The sequence below is a fragment of the Lepus europaeus genome, chromosome 9, assembly GCF_033115175.1.
Source record: "Lepus europaeus isolate LE1 chromosome 9, mLepTim1.pri, whole genome shotgun sequence".
In the NCBI taxonomy this organism is placed as follows: Eukaryota; Metazoa; Chordata; class Mammalia; order Lagomorpha; family Leporidae; genus Lepus; species Lepus europaeus.
In genome coordinates this window covers 10004357-10026169 of record NC_084835.1, presented here as the reverse complement: position 1 = coordinate 10026169, position 21813 = coordinate 10004357, and the positions used below count along the sequence as shown (strand labels likewise).

General features: G+C 60.7%; 3 protein-coding genes across 3 annotated transcripts in view; 1 reads left to right on the top strand and 2 right to left on the bottom strand.

The window, feature by feature from the left end:
• The window catches only part of PLXND1 (plexin D1), a 40369-nt gene extending 38943 nt beyond the window's left edge, over positions 1-1426 (top strand). The window contains exons 35-36 of the mRNA XM_062200489.1: positions 29-103; positions 292-1426. Of these exons, the coding sequence (XP_062056473.1) occupies positions 29-103; positions 292-408 (192 nt within the window). The 3' untranslated portion in view covers positions 409-1426. The remainder of the gene's footprint in view (positions 1-28; positions 104-291) is intronic.
• A 3446-nt stretch (positions 1427-4872) lies between these two features.
• LOC133766714 (histone H1.8) lies at positions 4873-10514 on the bottom strand. Its single transcript, XM_062200343.1, has 5 exons — positions 10436-10514; positions 7628-7887; positions 6107-6485; positions 5339-5403; positions 4873-5133 (listed from the first exon to the last, which is right to left on the bottom strand). The coding sequence occupies exons 1-5, from the start codon at positions 10512-10514 to the stop codon at positions 4873-4875; spliced, it is 1044 nt and encodes a 347-aa protein (XP_062056327.1).
• A 5691-nt stretch (positions 10515-16205) lies between these two features.
• Positions 16206-21291, bottom strand: RHO (rhodopsin). The gene is made up of 5 exons (XM_062200084.1): positions 20931-21291; positions 19173-19341; positions 17418-17583; positions 17050-17289; positions 16206-16387 (listed from the first exon to the last, which is right to left on the bottom strand). The coding sequence occupies exons 1-5, from the start codon at positions 21289-21291 to the stop codon at positions 16277-16279; spliced, it is 1047 nt and encodes a 348-aa protein (XP_062056068.1). The 3' UTR covers positions 16206-16276.
• Positions 21292-21813: the final 522 nt, after the last annotated feature.

Genomic DNA, 21813 nt, shown 5'->3' with positions numbered 1-21813 from the left:
TGTCCCGCCCGCTGCTCCGTCCTCCTAGAAATACCAGAACGAGTTCAACACCAACGTGGCCATGGCGGAGATTTATAAGTACGCCAAGAGGTATCGCCCCCAGGTGAGCAGCCAAGGGTGCGCACCTGCCCTCTGCTCCCGCTCCCGCCCACCTGCGTTCTCCCCGCCTCCTCCTCTGGTGTTCAAGTGAGCGCAATGTCTGGTGGTCGACACCGGGCCATGTGTTTTGCCCGGGGTCAGAGGCGGGAACCTCCAGCTGCAGCCCCGCTGACCCGGTTGCTCTGCCCTCAGATCATGGCTGCCCTGGAGGCCAACCCCACGGCCCGGAGGACACAGCTGCAGCACAAGTTTGAGCAGGTGGTGGCCTTGATGGAAGACAACATCTACGAGTGCTACAGCGAGGCCTGAGCCGGGCGGGGAGGAGCTTGCCGAGCCGCCGCTGCCGCCCAGAACCACGGCGCCACCTGGCCCCCCCTGTATTGGAGTCCCTGTACCTCTGGCTCAGGCTGGGAAGTGACCAGCAGAGATGGCTTGGGGCAGGGAGAGTGGGGAGCCGGGAGGGGCCCATTGGAGCCAGGCAGAGGCGCTCCAGCTCTGGCCCTTAGGGCACCTCCATCCCCTCAACTGCCCCCAGCTTGGCATCTGGGTGGAGCCCTGAATGCCACAGCCTGGCCTGGCCCACCCTGTCCACCAGCGCATGGGGGCAGCCGCTGGGCACAAAGCGGGGAGAAGAGGCCGCCTGGCCCAGAAACACTACCTCATGCACACGCGCAAGGGGAGGTCTCCTGGAAGCAGCTCGCTGTCAGTTCCTGCTTCAGCCACCAAAACGCTGTCTCCACCTCCCCTCCCCCAGAGGGGACCCTGGCGGTGGGCGGCTGGGCGCTGTCAAGCCGGGTCAGATTCCTGCTGCTCCGGCGGTGATGTTGGTGGAGTGGGCAGTGCCCGCTGCCCCGGAGGCGGCTTGGGGGCCCCTCTCCCCAAAGGGAGGGGTGGGTGGAGAGGGGTAGGAGCTGGGGCCTCCTGGCCTCCAGGCAGGGGAGGGGTTGAGACGCACCAAGGCTGTATGTAGCTGGGCTACTCGATCTTGCTGGAAGTGTTTCTAAAGATAGCACCACTTTTTGTTGTTGTTGTTTTTAAAAAAAGCTTTTATATATTAAAAAACTTCTCACGCGCCAACTGTGAACGGCTGCCGCCTGCACAGGGGACCTGGGGAGGGGTCCCCAGGGGCCCCCATGCAACACTGGAAACGGCTGCGCTGGCGAGCGGCCTGCCTGGCAGAGACCCTCAGCGCCCTGTTCCTGCAGCATGGACCCTCGGGGGCAGAGCTGGCCGTCAGCCCCTTGCTACGCCCTGACTCAGAGCCCCCCAGGGGCTGGGTTGGTGGGGGCAAGACTCTCTGGAACCTTCTTTATAATAAAAGTCTGATGGGGAAAACCTACTGTGGGCTCTGACCTTTGTCCTGAGACGCCAGGGGATGTGGGGGACCCTCGGTGCCTGTAGCGTGACTGCCTGGCTCAGCTTGGAGCAGGCAGATTCAATGAGGCACTGGGCTGCCTGCGTGGGGGCCCCCAGGAAGATGTCCCGGCTGCCCGGCCCTGCTGCTTGTAGCATGCCTGAGGCAGGTGGGGACACTAAGTCTTAGGAGGTGGAGGATTTCCCAGGCCAGGGAAGGACACAGCGGGGTGGGGGTGGGAGGGAGGCTCCCTCCAAGCCAGAGGCCCCACCGTGGCCCCCAGAGGACTGGAAGGTCCAAGCTGATGCTCACGTAGAGGCCCCGAACTTCTTGGCGACCTTGAACAACACGGGCCCCGGTTTTCACTCTGGGAGAGGCCAGCACATCTGCCAAGGCCAATGTCACCCCAGACTTCCTCGCACGGCAGGTTGTTGGCAATAAGGAATCCAAGCTGAGGAAGCCCCCCCAACACAACCCCCTCCAGCCCACCCACCTGGCCATGGGGCTGGGGTGGGGCTCATCCCCCAGCCCCAGGAGAGCCCACCCCCGAATTCACGGCAACTTCAGTTACTGTTTTCCTTTTATGAAGGCAAAGCAGCGCACCACATTTATCAAGAGTAAGAACTAGAACAAAAACTCCGTGAAATCTAAACAGAATCCCACCACATCCCAGCTCCAGAATTAATGAGCACAGAATAGTGAGTTGAAAAGCAAGCAGTCCTTTGCCTTAAAAATAGCTTTCTCCCCTAATGGCTTGGGTGGAGAGATGCTTCATCTCTCGAATTTTCTATTCTGAGCCTTGATTCTTATTAAGTGGCAGATTTTTCTAACGGAAATGATCAGCCCATCTGATAGGGTTTTTTGGCGCCGGGGAGGGTGTGATTCTACAGCGAAGACTTGTTTCCCAGGGAGCACACAAAGCAGCGAGGGAGCAAAGGCCGCGCTGACCCTGGCCAGGCAAAGCTGCTGGGTCCCTGGCTCGGACGGGCGGCGCCAAGGGCTGTCACCAGGATCACCGTGGACATGACCACTCTGCCTGCCACCTGCTTCCGCCCCGCCCCCACGCACCAATATGTCAGGAACATCTTTCGATGTCATTAAGTATTCTGCTGCCTGTCTTAATGTCTGATTAGCATGCGGTTCCCTCTTGAAATGGGGAGACGTGCTTGTCAGCGGAGGCAGCCTCAGTTTTGGGGGTCACTTCCCAGCCCCGAGAAGGGGCCCCCGTCCGTCTGGAGCCCTGAACGCTTGCCTGGCACCTGTGGCCAGGAGCGGGGGTGCCTGCTCCCCACCTGAGACTCACGAGAGAGTGGAGATCGCCCTGCTGAACTTGCTGCAAGGCTGGGAGGTTTCAGGCCTGGGTACCAGCCCCTGCCCAGGGCGGCAACGCTGACTTGTCCTGTGTCACCCAGGGAAGGCGGCTCCTCCAGTCGCAGGCCAAGCTTCGAAGCAAAGGAGGCAGAGGTGGCCCCTGCTGGGGAAAACCGCAGCCCCACCACCTGCTCACCGTGGCCCTTGGAGCCACCGCCAGCAGCTGCGCCACAGGTGTCCCTGGGAAGCCGGCACAGGCACAGCAAAATAGTCTCCTGGGAAACTACTGCTTACCCATTGGCCCCGCCCTCCCCAAGCCCCGCCCTGTGACCCCAGGTCCCCTTTGACCCTTCTCCTTGCCCCCTGCCCTCCCTGGCTCAGGTCTCCTGTCCCCTGGTGGAGGCCTCACCCAGGCAATAGCCACCATGATCCCAGCAGCCTGCCCTGCCCTGGGCTCATTCGCCCCTCCCCCAGCCTCACCTCTGCCACATCCATCACTGGTAACCCCTCCCTGTGCGACCACCGGAAGTCCTTTCACTTCTGTGGCTCCTTGCTCTTGACCTTGCCCAGAGAGCCCACTGCCAGGGGCTTCCGAACAGACACCTTGCCTCTGCACTCAGCCCAGGCTCAGAGGGCCCGGGGCTGGGGACCAGCAATGCCCAAGGGGCTTCTATTTCCTGCAGCCAGGCCCGTGCTGGCTTTTCGGTTTGCTTGTTTATTTTTTAAACACTTATTTTGAAAGGCAGTTACAGAGGGGTGGGGGGAGGGATCAACCGCCCATCCGCTAGTTCACTCCCCAAATGGCTGCAACAGCCGGGGGTTGGGTCAAGCTGAAGCCAGGAGCTAGGAGCTCCATCCGGGTCTCCCACGTGGGTGCAGAGGCCCAAGCACTTGGGCCATCATCAGCTGCTCTCCTGGGAGCATCAGCTGGGAGCTGGCTGGGGAAGCTGCCCCCGTGCTATGGGGGTGTCAGCCAGGGCTGGGAGGTTCCTTTCCAGGAACACCCACTCCCAGAGCCGCTGGCTGGCCTGCAGCTCAGGAAGCCGGGGCACCTCAGGTCTCCTCCACAGCGGCCTGGGTTTCCCACAGCACGCTGGCTCAGGTATGGGAGCGAGCACGTGAAAACCAAAGCTGAACACTGATGGTGAGACAGCCGGTACTGTCACAGCCTGGCTGCCACTGTGTGCAGCTGCAGGCCCACAGGGAAGTGAATGAAGGGGCTGGGACCCAGACTCCCCCTCCTCACTTGAGGAGCGTCACTGAGGTTGACGGGGTTTCCATCACTGCCTTCTCTCGCCAGGATCTGGCCGCCTGGGCCTTCGAGCATGTGCCTACCCCAGGACCTTTGCACCCCCCCTTGCTGCTGGCTGCCAGTCTCCTCCCTCCAGACACAGGCCCCTGCTTGGAAAGGCCTCCCCCGCTGGGCCACAGGATATCAGTCGGCCCTGTCTATCCCCCTGGAACCCCTGCCCCTGCTTCTCTGCGGGGCGCAGGCCCCAGCCCCACCCCCGGGGAGCTCCACCAGGGTTCAAAGATCCTCAGCTCTGCCCAAGGGTCTCAGCTCCATTCCACCTCACAGCAGCTCTCCGAAACACACACGTTCCTCGTCAGTCACACACCGCACCCCGCTGGGGACCCCCCTCAGCTCCCCCTGCCCCAGAACCAAGTCCACATGTGCCATCCCCACCCTCCTCTCAGAGCCACAGACCCCTGCCCTCAGCCGCACCTTCCAGCCCCACCGCTCCCCAGGGCCCTCAGCCTGGAAGGCCCTTCCCTCCTGTATCTGGTACCAAAAGCCACCTCCTCCTGGAAGCAGTCCCAGATCTGACACCTGCGGGGCTCCCACAGGCCCCTGTTGGTCCCAACATCCATGCCCCCAGCTGCTGATGCCATACAGCCTGCCTGCCCCACACTGGCCTCCGCGCCAGCCAGGTAAACAGTAGGTGCTCAGGGGATGTTCATGAGGCACCAAATGGCCACCTCCTTGCATCTCAGCCTCTGGCCACGCCAACTTGCAAGGAAGAAGAAACAAAGCCTTTATTAATAAATAGGTGGCAGTGGGACAGAGCACAGCTCCGTGGGAAATAAAAACACGCACGTGTGTGTCTTCACCCGAGCCCCGAGCCCTCGGCTTTGGCCTTCTTGCCGGACGTCTTGGACGCCGGGGCCTTGGGGGGCAAACCAGGCTTTCTCGGGCTCCTGGGGCCCTCGGACTTCCCAGACAGGGGCACAGGCCCCACCTTGGACCCAGGGCCCTTAGAGGGGGTGGTAGCCTTGGCTTTGGGCCTGGCCCCCATCCCGGGGACCACCCCTCGAGGGGCCTTGGTGGTGGTCTTCTTTCTGGACGGGGAGGCAACACCATTCTTGACCTGCAAGTAAGCCCAGCTTGGAGCCCGCGGGTGCCGGGTTGAAATCCCAGCTCCACACGGCTGTGGGTCAGCAGCCCCGCCTCTCCCAGCCTCAGCCCCTGGGCCAGAAACGGGGACCGTGGCACCTCCAGGGTGCCTCATGTTTGGCAGGAACAACAATGGCCCTCCCGCCCTGGCTGACCCCGGCCCTCCCCGGGACCCCTACCTTGTTGGCAGTGGGTTTGGAGCTCTTGCTGCCAGCGCTGGTCCTCCCGTGGGCCTTGGAATGTCCTGCAAGGGCGGGCGGGGGCCTATGGGAGGCACTCCTTCCAGGGGGAGCGGCCGCAGTCCTGGGCCCCAGGCCGGCACTCGGATGCTCACAGGCTCTGAGACCGGGGCTCTGAGCCTTGCGGTCCTAACTGCCCATACCTGGGTCCCCCTTGCAGGGTGCCTAGAGAGTTCCCTGGACCCCTGACGCAATGCTTGGCCCTGGGGGGTGGGGGACACCTGCTGTGCACCTGCCCCTGCCTAAGACTCCCAGAGGTCTTTAGCTTATGTGCCACGTGGCAGCCAGGATGAGTGTTAGAACAGCACAGCCTTGAGCTGCCTCCGGCCTGCACTTGCCCTGTCTCCCCACTGCCCTCCAGATGGGCTCCCATCTCTCGCCTGTCCGTCGGCTTCTCCCTCCTTCCGCTGTGGTTCCTAAGAGTGCTGTGTTCTTTATACCCCCAGGCCTTTGCACAGGCTGTGCTCCTGCCTGGGACACCTCCTCCAGGAAGCCTGCCTCCTGATTCAGGGGCGACTCAGGCTCCAAGCTCTCTGGCCTTCCTTGCCCCTTCACAACCCTTGAAATATCCAACTGCTGCTCACTCGCAGCCCCCAGCCACCGTGGGCTCTCTGTCTCTCCAGGTCAAGCGTGCACCTAGGACGCCTTCACCTAGAAAAGCAAGTCCCTGCCTCCCGCCCCCAGCCCCTCACACACTCACACACTCACCTTGGCTTTGCCCGTGGCCTTTGATCTTGGACTTCCCTTTGCGCATACTGGGACTAGCAGAGGCCTGCATGGCCTTGTCTAACCCCTCGGACGCCTTTCTGGCCTGGCCCACTTTGGCCTCCGTGTCCTTGGCCTTGGCCTTCCCACCTTTCTTGGGGACCTTCTTGGCTGCACCTGGTTTGGGAGGAGCCCTCCCTGACCCGTCCGGCTTCTTGGGTGCCCGTTCCCCCTGGCCCTGGCTGGAAGGGCCTGGCCTCGCCTCCCTCGGCTTCTCGGGGCCCGGCTCCTCGGGGCCCGGCTCCTCGGCCTTCCTGGCCTTCCTGGGGGCCGCTGGGGCGGACGTCTTCCTGGGCCGCGTCCTCTTGGGCTTGGGCACTAACTGCAGGGAGAGAGCGGGGCTGGGACGGGGAGCAGAGCTCTGGGGGGCTCCCGCCCTATACCCCCAGAAGATGCAGGGCAGGAAGCCCCCTCCCAAATGGGGCTAGGGATGGGTGAAGGCTCGGCTGCTGGAGGCGCCACGTCCTCCCATCGACCACACTACCCTCAGCTTCCCATGGGCTCTCAGCTCCACCTGCTCTGCCCCACCCCAAGACCCCACCCCCTTTACCTCTGCACAGCCCCCTGCTCCCCTCCTTGTTGCCTCCCTCTTCCGCCCTCTCCAGCTAGGCTACTCCCCACTAGCCTCAGTCTTCTCACCTTTACAATGGGCACGCACAGAGGGTGTGAGCACTCCTGGAGCCCAGCTCTGAGGCTACTGCTCCCCTGCCCTCAGACCCCCTCGATTCCCTGCTGCCACCCAGCAGCATACACATCCCGAACCCCAGGACACAGGGGGCTCTGTCCTCGCCCCAGGCCCACTCCCCCAGCACCCCCTCCTGTTCTCCTCCTCGCCCCGCCCATCCACCTGGCCCTGCTGTGACTTGAGTCCCAGCTCCAACCCCTGACCAGCAACTCCACAAGGAGGACCCCTGGCACAGGCCACAGAGCAGCTGTCAGAGAGACTGCTCTGTGCCAGGTGTCGGACAGGGTGCAGGGGTGACCAGGTAGACCTGTGCCTGGGTCCTTGCCATCTTTCTGGTGGCCAACGGCAGCCAGCAGGCTGGGGCTGCCCCCAGCTCTCCCTTCCTCAGAGCCCCCTGATGAGGCAAGGGGACAATGGGGTGGCGCTGGGCAGGGCTGGCCATTGCACGAGTGGAGCAGGGTAAAAGGAGCCCCATGGTGGCAGGGAACACTTGGCAGGAAGGAGCTGGGCGCCCAGCACCCAGATGCAGTCCCTGGGCTCGGAAAGCACCCGGATGGAGACACACAGACGCCACGAGGGTGCCCAGGGCAGGCGGGAGCCCAGAGGGGCACAGCCACCGCCCCCCGCCCCCGGGGAGAGGGCAACTCTGCAGAATGAACAGGCAGCACCCAAAGGAAGACAGGAGGGCAGAGGCCGGGCGGAGGCAGTGGCGCAGAGGCTGGGACAAACGCAGGCAGGGCCCCCCACCTCCCCTCCCGCTGTCCCCTCCGGCGTCTCACTTTGAAGCTGCCGGTGGCGCCCCTGGCCTTGGAGTTGAGCGGCCTGGTAAGGAGGCCACGGCGCACGCCCGTGGCCAGGGCCTGCTTCAGCAGGTACTTGAAGCGCAGTCCGCTGACGCTCGGGTACTTGTGCAGGATGTACAGCTTGATGGCCACCACCGACGTGCCCCGGCGCTGCTCGCCCGCCTGCAGCGCCTCCAGCACCATGCGCAGCATCGGCGGGTTGCGGCGTCCCACGAGGACGCTCCTGCGGCTGCAGCCTGTGGGGTGCACAGCGGCTCATCACCCTGCGCCCGGTCGCAGTCCCCTAGCCAGCTCGGCGGGGAGCCGGGGGTCAGGTGCAGCCCTGAGGGTGCCCCTGAGGACAGGCAGAGTGGGCTGCCGTCTCCCAGGAATGCTCACCTCACCTGTTTTTAAACAATCAATTATTCCTTTTAAGAAACTAAAGTCAGTCCGGCCCCTTTTCCAGACCTAATGACCTCATACGGCACCAGCAGCAGGGAGAAGGAAGAGAACATGGGCTGGCAGGGGCTCTGGGGCACGCCCCAAGCGTCTTCTGCAAGTCAGCTCCCGGTGCAGCCTGTTGATTAATGACAGGTCCCTTAGGGGACCTCCTGCCAAGGGCAGCAGGACCGTGCTCAGGCTGAGCCCGCTCTGAACAGCCCAGCTAGGAAGCGGGCAGCCGACCAGGGTGTGCGCTGGAAGGAACTCTGAGAGGGACCCAACCACTCCAGGTGCGCTGATGGTAGGGCAGCTACTTTTGAAAATGTCCTGAGTTGTTGGAGACAAATGCTGGACTACTTACAGAGGGAAGGATACCTCTGGTGTTTGTTTCTAAATTACTCTGCCCCTCACCCATGACACCAGTTGGTGACTGTGGAAGTTGGTGACAGGTGCAGGGAGCCAAGTCAGACCATTCAGAGGTCTGCTTTTGCATCTGCTTGATTGTTTTTGTAGTAACAAGTAACAACAGGAATCTCCTTCTGGGTCTTGGACCAGGAGAAACGGCAACACAGCTACTGTACTAGTGTAGGTCCACCCAGGGAACCTTACACAACCCCAAAAAGGAACGAAGGACAGCTACACGCCACCACAGGACGAGCCTCCCAACAGGTGGCTGAGCCTAAGAACTATGTCACCAAAAGCCATCTACTGTAAGATTCTGTTTTTATGAAATGTCCGGAGTAGGCAAATTCATAGGCTGAGGCTTGTTAGGGGCTGGGGGCCAGGAGGGGTGGGGGTGACCATCAGGGGGTACAAGTTACAAGTTTTCTCGCAGAGGAGATGAAAATACCCTCCATGGGTTGTGGGGGCGTTGCACAACTCCATGAAAACATTCAAGCCACTTGACAGTTTTAATGGGAGAGTTAGGGAGCAGAGAGTTAAAATGACTCCTCAGGAAGTCACAAAGTTGCAAATGAGACTGGGTGGGGGGTGGGGAGCCAAGAAGCTGTCAGTCATGGGTGTGTGTGTGTGTGTGTGTGCCTGTGTGTGGAAAGAAACTGCAACATGAAACTGGATTTCAATGTGGCGATTGGAAATGTTGATATGATCAGTTTGCAAAAATTTGACGACTTAAAAGAGTCATCAGTTGGCCACAATATATTTAGAAAATAATTTTAAAAAAAATAGAGAAAGAACCCTGTACCCAAAACTCCAGGTCTAGAGCAAAATTGCCAAGAGACTCAATCCGATTTGCCTCCCACCGCCTCCTGGCCAGGAAGAGCTCCCAGCCAGGGAAAGCTCATCTTGGGAGCAAAGCCTGTGGGTTGGCAGAGTCCTGGCTCAGTCACTCCCAGGCCCCGGGAGTTTCGTCTGCTCTCTGGGTCTCAGTCTTCCCATCTGTGCGGTGGGAGTGTGGCCCCCTGCGGGGGTCTGAGCCTTCACAGTCTCAGTGTTATGGGGTTCCCAAGGGGTCCTCAGCCCGCATTCAGGCAGTAACTCCAACTCCTCAGTGTCGAGCCATGCCCAAGTGTCTTCCCCAGGACTATTGTCTCCCTCCCTTCAGCCTCTCATTCAGCAATTATTCAATGCCTGCTGTATACCAGGATGTCCAGAACAGAACCCATTCTCTCCACTCCCCTAAACCTGAAGAGCCAGAAGGAGGACCTGAACTCCCAAGTGCTCCGCCAGCCCCGCCGCCCCAGGGCCTTTGCCCGTGCTGTGTCTGCCTCTGCTCACCCAGGCAGACCTCATTCAGCCTCAGAGCCTCCCCCTGTTCCCAGGTGAGAGCAAGCCACTCTGCCCTGGGCTCCTGGAAACCTCTGCCCGCTCCTCTCCTCGAGGGGAAACCCCACTTGCAGGGCCACCTCCCCTAGGAAGACCTCCCTGACCTCTGCTCATCAGTGGGAGGCCACCTCTGCCTCCAGCGGCCCTCTGGGCCAGCACACGGAAGCCCAGGCCGCAGCACTGGCAGAGCGGCCACCCCAGACAGACTGGGAGCGTCTCGAGGGAAAGCTATGTCTGGTTCACTCGCGGAGACCCTCCTGTCCAAGAGAAACACTGGGTTGTTTGTTGACTGAAATCAGGATGCGACCGAAACCTAAAGCCCAGCCAGCCCTGAAAGGCGCCTCGCTCCCACCCCTCGGCCCAGACAGGAAATGGGCTCCAGCTGGGCCGGCTTCAACCCCCAGGCCCTGCTTGGCCTCGGCAGTGGCCTCCGTCCTTCTCCCAAACAGTGGTTGGGCTCAGCAGCCCCTGGCGTGGGTGCTGGAACCAGGCTGGGAGAGGAGGAGGAGGAGGAGGAGGAGGAGGGCGGGAGGACGAAGGCCCAGGAGAGCCCCGGCAGCGGGTGGTGTCCTCGCTCACCTGGCCATGTGGACGCTGGCAGCTTGGACGAGCCCGCTGCGGAGGTGGAGGTGTCACTGGGAACGCTCTTGGGATCCATCCGGCGGCCAGGTGCACGTAACCAGGCTGCCCCAGGTGCGAGGCTGCTGGGCCTGCCTGCACCACTTAAATACCGGCGGCCCTCATTGGCTGGGAGCGCTCTGAGCCGCTGATTGGGGCAGGAGGGCTGGCCCCGGGCTTGACAGCCCTCCCTTCCGCACTGGAGCCCCAGTGTGGGCCTCTGCTCCTGGGTGGCCTTGTGTGGGTCACTGGCTTCTCTAGGTCCCAGCCCCCACGACAAAGCGATGGGGCTGAGATCCTTGATCACTGTCCGGCCCTCCGCTCCCCAGGGGCTGGGGGTGCTAATGGGGAACCGGGGGCACCTGGGTGACCAGTCCCTCCAGGCCGACAAAGGGCCGTCCCAGCTACGGCTCCTGTTTTCAGGCCACTGCTGGCCTCGGTTTCTCAAAAATGACAATTGAAGGTGGAAGTGCAGTTGGCAAAGGGAAGATCGGCCAGGCCAGGCCAGGCCAGGCCACGGGGCAGCCTCTGCTGACATCAGCGGGGTGCTCGGCACCTGTGCTTGCCTTCTGCCTTCTGTTTTTTTTTTTTTTTTTTTTTTTTTTTTTTTATTTTTGACAGGCAGAGTGGACAGTGAGAGAGAGAGACAGAGAGAAAGGTCTTCCTTTGCCGTTGGTTCACCCTCCAATGGCCGCCGCGGTAGCGCGCTGCGGCCGGCGCACCGCGCTGTTCCGATGGCAGGAGCCAGGTGCTTATCCTGGTCTCCCATGGGGTGCAGAGCCCAAACACTTGGGCCATCCTCCACTGCACTCCCTGGCCACAGCAGAGAGCTGGCCTGGAAGAGGGGCAACCGGGACAGGGTCGGTGCCCCGACCGGGACTAGAACCCGGTGTGCCGGCGCCGCAAGGCGGAGGATTAGCCTGTTGAGCCACGGCGCCGGCCTGCCTTCTGTTTTGAGAGCGAGATTGGAACTGAAAGCTACAATTACTTAGCAAAAGTCTTCGTGAACAAGGACGAAATCACCTGGGAAAACACACCCTCCCGGCGTTCAGGCGCTTCCGCAGAGAGCAGGATCAGAAGCAGAGCAGCCAGGACTTGAACCTGTGCTCTGAAATGGGACGCAGGCATCCCAGACACCTGCCCCGGGGAATGTTCAATGGAAGCCATGATGAGATAGCCCCGTTAAGCTGCCAGCAATGGGCGTGTCGGCAAGGATCAGGACCTGCTTTCTCTGCCCCTACCCACTCCCACGGGTGATGAGGCTGACTGAGTGAGTTTCACAGCAGCAGAGCGCCCCACGTCCGAGCATCTGTCCACACCGCAGGTCAGCATGGGGTGACACCATGGCTGCCGGGTAGGGGAGCTGCGTAGTTGGGATCTGGTTTGAGTGTGACCCCAAAGCATGGTCCCAGTGAGCAGAGCCACGCAGCAGGTGCACAGTTCCGCACCGCCATGTGTGAGACCTGGCGGATGGACACCCGTCCTGGAGACCTCCTTTGCCTTTGTTGCCTGCTCTGGCCTCAGGAGAGATGGCAGTCCCCGGGCCCCTCCAAGGCGAGGGGCCCTTCTTGGGGGTGCCCCAGCCCCTGGGCTTGCTCCCCGGGGACCCTGAGCCCTGTGACGTGGCCCAGCCCTAGCTCTTGAGCTCTGGGAGAGAGGCAGGGGCTGTGGCTGGCTGCTTTCTGGAGGTCTCCCTGTTGCCCAGTGTGGTCTGGCACACAGTAGGTGCTCAGCACACGTGGCTGCGATCCTGTGGGAGCCTCTGAGCCGGCTGAGTAGATGGAGGCCTGAAAACCGCGCCCTGGGTCTGGGCCAGAGCAGGAGTGAGCCAAGGCGAGCAGCGAGCAGCGAGCGGAAGCTGGCACGGGCGGGGGCGGCGATTTTGATCACATCTGCCGGGTGCTTCCAAGAACTGAGCAATAGAGCAACACTCAGCGACAGAAACATCCCCACGAGCTCCGTCTGAAACCCTCTCCCGGCTGTGCCAAGGTAGCGATTCGCATTCGAAGGCAAGGAGTTCGAGAATGTGTGTGCGATCTAAAAACTCCTCCAGAGGGTTGCCTTTTGTCGGGGAGAGGCTGGTGATGAGCTTCGGGCTGCAGGGGAGGGCGTGGAATGGGACCAGTAGGGGCCCCCCTGGAAAGCCGGGTGGAGCGACGGCTCTGTTCTGGCTTCCTGGGCGGGCTCAGGGTCTGCCCCGGCCCCTGCACTCCTATAATGTCAGCACATTTCTGACTCCCTTTCCTGATGATGGGCTGAGATTTGCAGAGGGCTGGGTTCGCAGAGCAACAGCTGCCATGTCCAGTGTCTATGAAAACATTCTAGGTTTGCTGCATTTTTACTTCTGCAGGAAGAAGCCCAAGTTCGGGTCCTTGGCCATGACCCGAAGGCCCTCTGTGTTAGCTAAGAGGACATGGAGGGCTCCTCCTTTCTCTGAAATCTACAACCAGAGGAGGCACCGTCATTTCCAAGTGCACGCCAATGGCTGCACCTTAATGTGACGCCACCAGGGTGCCAGGGAAACCGGGAGGTGCTGGGCAGTGATGTGTCCAGCTAGAATTCAGGGGAGGAACAAAGACTTGCTTCCCCCTTGCCCTGAGACCTCCCTCTGTGTGTTAATTTCTCTCCAAGTCTGCCTCGCACCACAGCAGAGGATGGCTCCTTAGAACCCTGTTCACCTCTCAGTCCCCAGCGTGTCTAGCCTGGGACCATTTCCTTGGCATTGGCTCAACAGAGTGGCGACTGCACACAGCAGGCGCTCCATCATCCTGCTGCTGCTGCGGCCTGGGGCCCGGTGGGAGCCCCCTGGCAGCTTAAGTCAGCTGCTCTCTCCTTCTACACACGCAGCCCCCTAAGGGGCTATCAGACCAAGGGTGAATTAAGGACACAGGGAGGCTCTCCTTTCCTCCAGGAAGAAACACAATACTCTGGTTTTGGGGCCAGTGTTGTGACGTAGCGGGTTAAGCTGCCACCTATGGTGCTGCCATCCCATGGGAGTGCTGGTTCATATCCCAGCTGCTCCACTTCCCATCCAGCTCTCTGCTATGGCCTAGGAAAGCAGTAGAAGATGGCCCAAGTCCTTGGGCCCCTGCACCCACATGGGAGACCCAGAAGAAGCTCCTCCTCCTGGCTTTGACCTGGCTCAGCCTTGGCCATTGTGGCCATTTAAGGAGTGAAGCAGTGGATGGGAGATCTCTCTCTCTGTAACTCTTTCAAATAAATAATAAATCTTAAAAAAAAAAAAAAAAAAAAAAAAAAAAAAGGATGTTCTCGTTGTAGAGTAGAGCTGCCCTGTAAACCTCTGAGCACTGCGGCGAGAGGCCCAGTGGGCTGGGTGAGGTGAGGTGCGCTGGGACCAGCTGCCCGGGACACAGCGTCCGAAATGGAGAGTGAGACCATGGAACCCCCCCACGGCCACCTTCCCCTTTGTGTCCCAGGTGGGAGGCAGGCCTGGTCTAGCCACGTGCCCTGACGTCACCAATAGCAAGACGCTTCCTCCCCTCGGGACCCTTGCTGCTTCTGCCCATGCGGCTCGCTCATGCCCTCCTCCTCCTCCTCACAGCACCCCTGGGTTTCCTGGGGGGATCCTACCTCGCCCACCCCGAGGCTGCACGGCTTCTGTGAGGTTGACACTAGCAGGGTCCGCAGGGATGATCAGGTGACCCAGGTCCAGCCAATGGGAGGACGGCTCTTCAGGACAGTGGTTGGGATGGGCTTAGCAGTAATCAGGTGAACCAAGCCTGGCCAATCAGAGCCCCATCTGGGAGGAGAAGCCCAGTCTGCAGGGTTTGCTGAGCCTGGAGCTGCCAGGGGCAGGTTCTGCCCCTTCGTGGGAACAGTCACCCTTGAACAAGGCCGCTTTGGGTCAGATTTCCTACCACTAGCAACCAAAGGCATCCCGAGTGACATCACCAAGAGGCACGGCACAAAGACACGGTGGTCCTGAGGGTCTTCACAGCCTCCTGCCTCACCTCCCCACCTCAGAGAGGGGGTCACTAGCAGGAGTCTATCTCCATCCCACACCCCTTGGGGATGGGGTCTCTGGTGAGGCCCGTGCTGAGCCATGGCTCAGCAACACCAAAGTCTCTCACCACCTACTGCGTGCCAGAAAGTGGGGGCCACACAGAGTCCACCCCTCAAGGCCACATTTAAGGTCCCCTTCTGCAGCTAAGGAAGTCAGATAGGTGACAGAACTTGCTTGCAATTTCATGGGCCACTTTGGTCTCTAGGACTCCAAACTCAGGGTTTTTCCTATTCCCAGGACTCCTCCTCTGACCCCACCCCCAAGGGGCCCTGGGCGGCTTGGCTCCACCCACTGCTTGATCCAGAACCCCCAAGGTCAGGTGGAAGCCCCCCAGTTTCAATCCAATGCTAAAGAGCTGGAGAGTAACAAAATCCACCATCATTAATGCCAAGCATAGGAGCTGAGCTTTTAATGCGCAATTTGCCTTTGTCTCCAGGCAGAACTGGGGAAGGCTAGAGCTTCCGGCTTTGGTTACGTTGAGGAGGGGCAGTTACCGAGGCAGCTCAATTCTGAGCAAAGACTCCAGAATGGAGAATGGACCAGCAGCTGCTGAAGACAGGATCTCGGCCAGCCGGCAAGCTGGAAACTGAGCCCCACGGACATCCCAGGGAAGGGGGACCCAGCCGAATGTCCCACTCTTTGTGTCTAAGCTCTTGGAGATAAGGGTGACATCAGGGACTCAGCTCTTTGTTAACTGTGGGAGGTGAGCAGGGCTTCTGGGAGCTCCATGCTAACCCAGAGATGCTGGGACCCAGGTGCCAGGGCTCCCAGAGGCTGCGAGAAAGGCCTGTCTTTCTGCAGGCTGCATTGGGAAGGGGAGGCCCTGGGCCTGGGCCTCACGCTACAGGGCCACGCTAGGCCTGGAGGTTGTTCTATCAGGCCTAAGGCTGCGTTCGGCGTCCTGAGACTGTCCCTCTCTGAAGCCCAGCCCCCAGTCCTGGGCTGGCCTTGATTCCTGGCTAATTTTGTAAAACCTCTGGAGGCTGGGTGAGACCCACCCTCTGAATGCCTGGGGCCCTGCCCAGTTCCAAATGGTCACTTGTCGAGAGGAGAGGATCACATGCATTGTATTAATTGATCTTATTCATAACATTGGCTACAGTCTGTACCGCTCCTAACTATTTACAGAGCGCTTCAGCTCACACAGGCGCACGCGCACGCGCACACACACACACACACAGCAGCCAGGGGGCCGGGCAGGGCGTGAGGATTCCCATTTTATGGGGGAAGCAAGTGAGACCCCAGGGAGAGAGACAACTGCTGCCACTCGTCAGCCAGGTGCGAGCTGCTTCCGCCAAGGGAGCTGGAGACAGCCGGTGTGTTCTCCCGGCCCACTCATCCCTTCATTCATTCCTCCACTCACTCCTTCATCCACTCTGTCCTTCCTCCATCTAGCATTTATTAAGCACCTACTGTGTGCCCCGTTCTGTGCTAGATTCTGAGCCCTAAGCTGGGACACTTTTTTCCAGAGAGCAAGAGTTCTTTTGTTCCTGAGAGATGAGTTAGGGGAGGAGGGAAACAGGCAGGTCCCATGGGCCCCTGGGAACCTGGGACTCCAGGTCGGGGTCTCGGTGGGTGCCTCGTCTTGGGCTGCCCCGCTGAGAGGGGAGCATCATTTTTCTCATTATTTTTTTTTTCTTTAGGGAAAAACAACCCTCTCACGGAGCCTGCGAAACTTGGTTCCGACAGGCGCTGCTCCTGGTGGGGTGGCTGTGGCTGGGGGTGGGGTGTGAGGGATGGGAGACTCCTACAGTCGGCCACGGAGTCCCTGGCAGCGCTTAGGCCGGGGCCACCTGGCTGGTCTCCGTCTTGGACGCGGTGGCAGAGGCCTCGTCGTCACCCAGTGGGTTCTTGCCGCAGCAGATGGTGGTGAGCATGCAGTTCCGGAACTGGAAGGCAAGAGGCATGGGTCAGGCTGGGAGGCCGCGCCGAGTGTGGAGCCGGGGTGGCGTGGTCAGAGACCGGCCTCCGTGCCCTTCCCCGTGCAGCCCCCTAGCGCCAATCTGGGTCTCTGGGGGCAACCTTGCCTCTACATCTTGCCACCAGGGATGCCAGCGGCCAACCCCAGGGGCTCGGCCACGGAGGACAGTGCAGGGTGCCTTCTGAGTCCGGGATTCTGCCGTTTCTAAACTTGAGGCCGCCAAAGCCCAAAAAAGGGAATGAAGCCATCCAAGGTCATGCAGGACCCAATCTGCCTGACTCAAAGGGCCATGGGTCCCCCACTCATGGCTTCCGCAGAGAAGCCACTGGCTTCCAGCCTTTCAGCTCCTTGCTAAGCTTTCCAGAGACCGGCACCATCCCACCCCCAGGCTCGGGTCTGTGAGCCTTAAAGTGGAGTCCAGAACCAGAGTGAGGGGTGCTTCTCGCACGTGAGCGAGTACTGCCCGTCTCCCCCACTCCCAACAAGGTCCTGGGCCTCCGCCAGGCCAGCCAGGCAGAATCTCAAAGGCGGGGCCCGACAACCTGCACTTCTCACAAGCTCCCAGCTGAAGGGGATGCGGCCTCCAGGAGCCCCGGCAGAGGCCCCCTCCTCTCCCCAGCCTGCAGGCACCTGCTTGTTCATCATGATGTAGATGACGGGGTTGTAGATGGAGGAGCTCTTGGCGAAGAACGCCGGGATGGTCATGAAGATGGGCCCAAAGTTAGAGCCCTGGTGGGTGAAGATGTAGAACGCCACGCTGGCATAGGGCACCCAGCAGATCAGGAAGGCGATGACCATGATGATGACCATGCGGGTCACTTCCTTCTCTGCCTTCTGCGTGGTGGCCGACTCCTGCTGCTGGGCAGCTGCCTGCAGGGACACAAGGCTGGTGTCCGGGCTGCGGGGCCCAGCACCTGTCCCCAGCACCCAGCTCGGGGCCCTGGAGGGCAGAGGAGGAGACTGGACTGTCTGCGGGGCAAGGCCAGCCCTGACTGTACCTCCTTGACAGTAAAGACGAGCTGCCCGTAGCAGAAGAAGATGATGATCAAAGGGATGGTGAAGTGGACCACGAACATATAGATGACGAATGACTCGTTGTTGACCTCGGGCTTGAGCGTGTAGTAGTCGATTCCACATGAGCACTGCATGCCCTCAGGGATGTACCTGAGTGCGCGGGGGGGAAGGGGGGGCTCATCAGGGAGACTGCCCACCCCCACCCCCCGAGAGGGGCTTGGGATTGGCCCAGCCGATGCACTGGCTGGGTCACTAGCCCCTCTCCCGGCCCCCCTCCTCCCCACTCCCTGTAAACAGGGAACAATGAAAGACTGACTTGGCCTGAGGGTGGGATGACTTCTGGGAAACCGTGTTGTGGTGGGCCTGGCGGCCTGGTGGCTCTGTCACCAGGCGAGATCGCCCAGCCTCCCTGCACTGTTGTGTGTCTCCCCCAACACCTCCTTGCTGCCTCAACTGCCTGGCATCTTTTCACAGCCCCTGCCGCTAGTGCCCTTGGACGTTGGCGGAGAGGAGGGGAAAGCCCCCAACTCCGCTTTCCAGGCAGGTTGGACAACCCAGGTCTGCAAGCCACAGGGGAGCAGCATGTTCTAGGCCCAAGAGAGCCACCGGGGGATTCTAAGGAAACAAGAGGTGCCTGGGGCGTGTTGCTGGTGACATTGGACTGGCCTCTGAAAACCCCGAGCACACAGCGTCCGCACTACCAGGCAGTGACGGGCACCTACCAGGAGATGGAGAAAGAGGCCAGGGCAGGGAGGGCTCGAATTCAGCCAGGGCCTGGAAGGGGACCCCAGGCCGAAGAGAGGAGGGTGGGATGTGGAGATGTCCCCTAAACAGCCAGTATGGCCATCTATGCCACCTTCCTTTATCTTAACCTACCTGGGAGACTGGCTGGGGGTTGGGTATGACCCTGTTCCCAGGGGTCACAGTGGCACCAACTCTACGGGGTTACTCCAAAAAGTGCATGGAACGTGGAATGAAAAAATAGTAGTTTGGGGCCGGCACTGTGGTACAGCAGGTTAAGAAGCTGCTTAGAACGCCAGCATCCCATATGGGTGCCAGTTCAAGTCCTGCTACGCCACTTCTGATGCAGCTCCCTGCTATTAAACCTGAGAAGGCAGCAGAAGACAGCCCAAGTGCTTGGGTCCCTGCACCCATGTGGGAGACCAGGATGGAGTTCCAGGCTCTGAGCTTCAGCCTGGCACAGCCCCGGCCATTATAGCCATTTGGGGAGTGAACCAGTGAACGGAAGCTCTAACTCTTTCAAATGAATAAATAAATACTAAAAAAACCCCAAAACGTTATTTAGTGTGAACACTTCTGAAATCCATGGGCAGTTTTTCATAACATGCACTTCTCACAAATGTCTTGGAACATCTTTCGGACATATGGACTCCAAATTTCTTTTTACACCAAAATTAACTTTTAATTCCATTTTCCATGAGCTTTTGAAGGCCACTGGTCTCGGAAGGCTTGGCTTCCCCAGGCGCTGAGGCCCAAGGTCAGAGAGGCGCTGACCCAAAGAGGATTGGAATTTGGCTTAGGTGGGGATTAGGGGCCCGGCCAAGGTGAAGGGTTGGGGTGCTTGGGATTCTCCTTGACTTGGGGCCCCGGAAGTGGGAGCAGCCCCCTTAGCAACGTTAGGGTCTGGCCCCTGCCCCTGCCTGGGCAGAGTCCTGATGGCAGGACCCTAGGAAGGGCTCCCAGGAGACAGACCCTTCCCTTCTGCCCAGGGCTGTTACCTGGACCAGCCGACGAGGGGCGGCGCAGCGCAGGCCAGGGCCATGATCCAGGTGAAGGCAACACCCATGATGGCGTGGTTCTCGCCGAAGCGGAAGTTGCTCATGGGCTTGCACACCACCACGTACCGCTCGATGGCCAGGACCACCAGGGACCACAGCGCAATTTCACCTGCAAGGCAGTGGGCGCTCAGCTCCCCGCCCACCCGCAGCCCACTGCCTGGCTCAGGAGCCCACTCCTCCCTCAAGAAGGCCCCAGGAGCAGGACTGGAGCAGAGCCTTGGATCCCGCAGAGGGACCGATGTGCTGAGTTCCGCAGAGTTCGGGGTTCCTGAGGGGACCTGATGGGACTGGGAGTTCCCTGGAGGGAGGGTGGAGGAAGCAGATCCCTGGTCCTACAGTCGCTGGATTCTCCCTGCGCTGGGCAGGGCTTGCCTCCTGGCGTCTGTCTTCCTCCCTAGCCCACCTGATCCCCGGGATTCAGAGCTTCAGCAGGGAGATCGGCTGCGCGCTTCCCTGGCCAACTGGGGCATTTCTGAGCGTGAGAGGGGACACTAGTGTCAATTATGTCTGGCTGTTAGCGTAAGCCACGACAGACCCTGCAGAGGAGGGTCCACCGGGATGTGGCAGATACGGGGCCGAGCAGGCAAGGACGACGGAGAGCCAGGGTGCAGTGCTGGACTCTGTCTCCTGACTCTGGCTTCCTGCCAATGAGCATGTTGGGACAAAGCCACCCACACGGAGGACTCAGATTGAGTTCCCAGCTGCTGGCTTCAGCCCACTCTGACCCTGGCTGCTGTGTGTATCTGGGGAGTGAACCAATGGGTGGGCGGGAACTCTCTCTCTGTCTTTCTCAAATGAAAGGAGAGGAAGGAGAAGACAGGCAGGAGAGCCACCCTGTAGCAAGCACTAAGCTCTGCTGTCACCCGGCTCTGCCCTGACATCTCGCCTGCCTCCTCCTGTGTCCCACAGGAAACGTTCCTGGATCTGAGCCAGGACACCCAGGCTCTGCCCTCCTGAAACGAGTCTCCGCCCTCTCTGTGCCTCAGTTCTCTCATCTGCCAAATGGGATCTACTCTCCCTGTTACAGCCCCTCAGTCTTCCAGCGGAGTGAGAGGAGGAATTTGAGTGCACCTGCTGAAGCCAAGATCACCACACAGGCCTCAGGCCTCCCCGTGAAGGGGCCGCTTCTGAGTGGGGCGAGGTCCCCCATTCGAAGGGCAGAGCCTGGGGGTACCCGGGGATCTGGTGGACTGGGGAGGGAGAAGACAGATGCCGGGCAGGCAAGCCCACTGCCCAGCACTGGGAGACTCCAGCAACTGCAGGGCCCAGGATCTGCTTCACACCCTGACCGGGGCCCCTGGAGGGCAGGGACCCATCTTGTCTGCTTTCTCCTTGCAGCCCAACCCATCCCAGGGGCCACGGAGATGCAGGCCCTTCCCGCAGCTCTGCTCCTGGCCCCCCTGCGACTCTAGCCAGGTCATCAGCTCCTCGGAACCCCAGGCTCCCTGCTGTGGAACGTGACCAGGGCGCCTCTCCCAGGTCAGTGCACTGTGCAAGGCCCACCTCCCACAAACAGCCAGCCCAGCTTGCCATCGCGACCAGGGCTCACTGGCTAAATCAACCAAGGCCTTGGATCGTGCTGACCGGAGAAGACAGGAGGGGCAAGAATGAATGTCATCCCCCGTCACCAAGCCTGGGACTGGCCCCCGACCCCTCCCAGACCCCGCACTCCCACACCCCAGGCACCACAGCTCTTACCACCCAGGGTGGCAAAGAAGCCCTCCACGTTGCATCCCGTGGGCCCGAAGACGAAGTAGCCATGCAGGGAGGTGTACAGGGTGGTGGTGAAGCCCCCGAGGACCATGAAGAGGTCGGCCACAGCCAGGTTGAGCAGGATGTAGTTGAGGGGCGTGCGCAGCTTCTTGTGCTGCACGGTGACGTAGAGCGTGAGGAAGTTGATGGGGAAGCCGAGCACGATGAGCAGGAACATGTAGGCGGCCAGCATGGAGAACTGCCAGGGCTCGGCCAGGTAGTACTGCGGGTACTCGAAGGGGCTGCGCACCACGCCTGTCTGGTTGGACATGGGTATGTAGAAGTCCGGGCCCTCCGTTCCGTTCATGGCTGCGGCCTTGGTGGCTACCCCACCGGCTGCTCCGACGCGAGATCGCTGCTGAGGCCTGAGCTCAGCCACCCAGGGCTCCGGCTGCACAACTCCCAGCTCGGACCCCCCCCAGACCCTTATAAAGTGACCTTCCCTCCCCCTAAGCTCCTGGTTGAGTCAGCACCGGGGAGATTGGGGGTGATCATAATCATATTAATCCCCATGGCTGCAACTAGGGGCCTAATTGGCTTCCGAAAGGGGCCAAGGTGACACCAGGTAGAAGCCTGGGGCCAGGGCTGGGAGGGCTCAGCACCCTGGGAAAGTGAACGCCCCCAACTTGTTGGTCCCCAGCTCCTCCTGGGAATCTCTGCCCACCTCTGCCTGCTGGCCTGGGCCTGCTTGGGATCAGACCTCGGCTCTCCGGCCCCCTTCCTGGGAACTCCCTCTTGGGCAGAGGCAGGCTCTCTGGTTAACTCCCCCACCCCGTCAAGCAGCCCCTTCCCCAAGCCCTCCCTCCCTAAGGGACCTCCTGGCTTGCCC

Bases quoted from the DNA above. Each gene is read 5' to 3' on its own strand.
- LOC133766714 (XM_062200343.1), bottom strand. From the start codon at position 10,514: ATGGATCCCAAGAGCGTTCCCAGTGACACCTCCACCTCCGCAGCGGGC. The intron at 5,404-6,106 runs GTGAGTGTGTGA...CCGCCCTTGCAG, and splicing joins AGGCCACGGGCAAAGCCAAG to GACATTCCAAGGCCCACGGG. The intron at 5,134-5,338 runs GTAGGGGTCCCG...GCTTACTTGCAG, and splicing joins CCAAACCCACTGCCAACAAG to GTCAAGAATGGTGTTGCCTC.
- RHO (XM_062200084.1), bottom strand. From the start codon at position 21,291: ATGAACGGAACGGAGGGCCCGGACTTCTACATACCCATGTCCAACCAG. The intron at 19,342-20,930 runs GTAAGAGCTGTG...ACTGCCTTGCAG, and splicing joins CTTCTTTGCCACCCTGGGTG to GTGAAATTGCGCTGTGGTCC. The intron at 17,584-19,172 runs GTAACAGCCCTG...CCGCGCACTCAG, and splicing joins CCCCTCGTCGGCTGGTCCAG to GTACATCCCTGAGGGCATGC.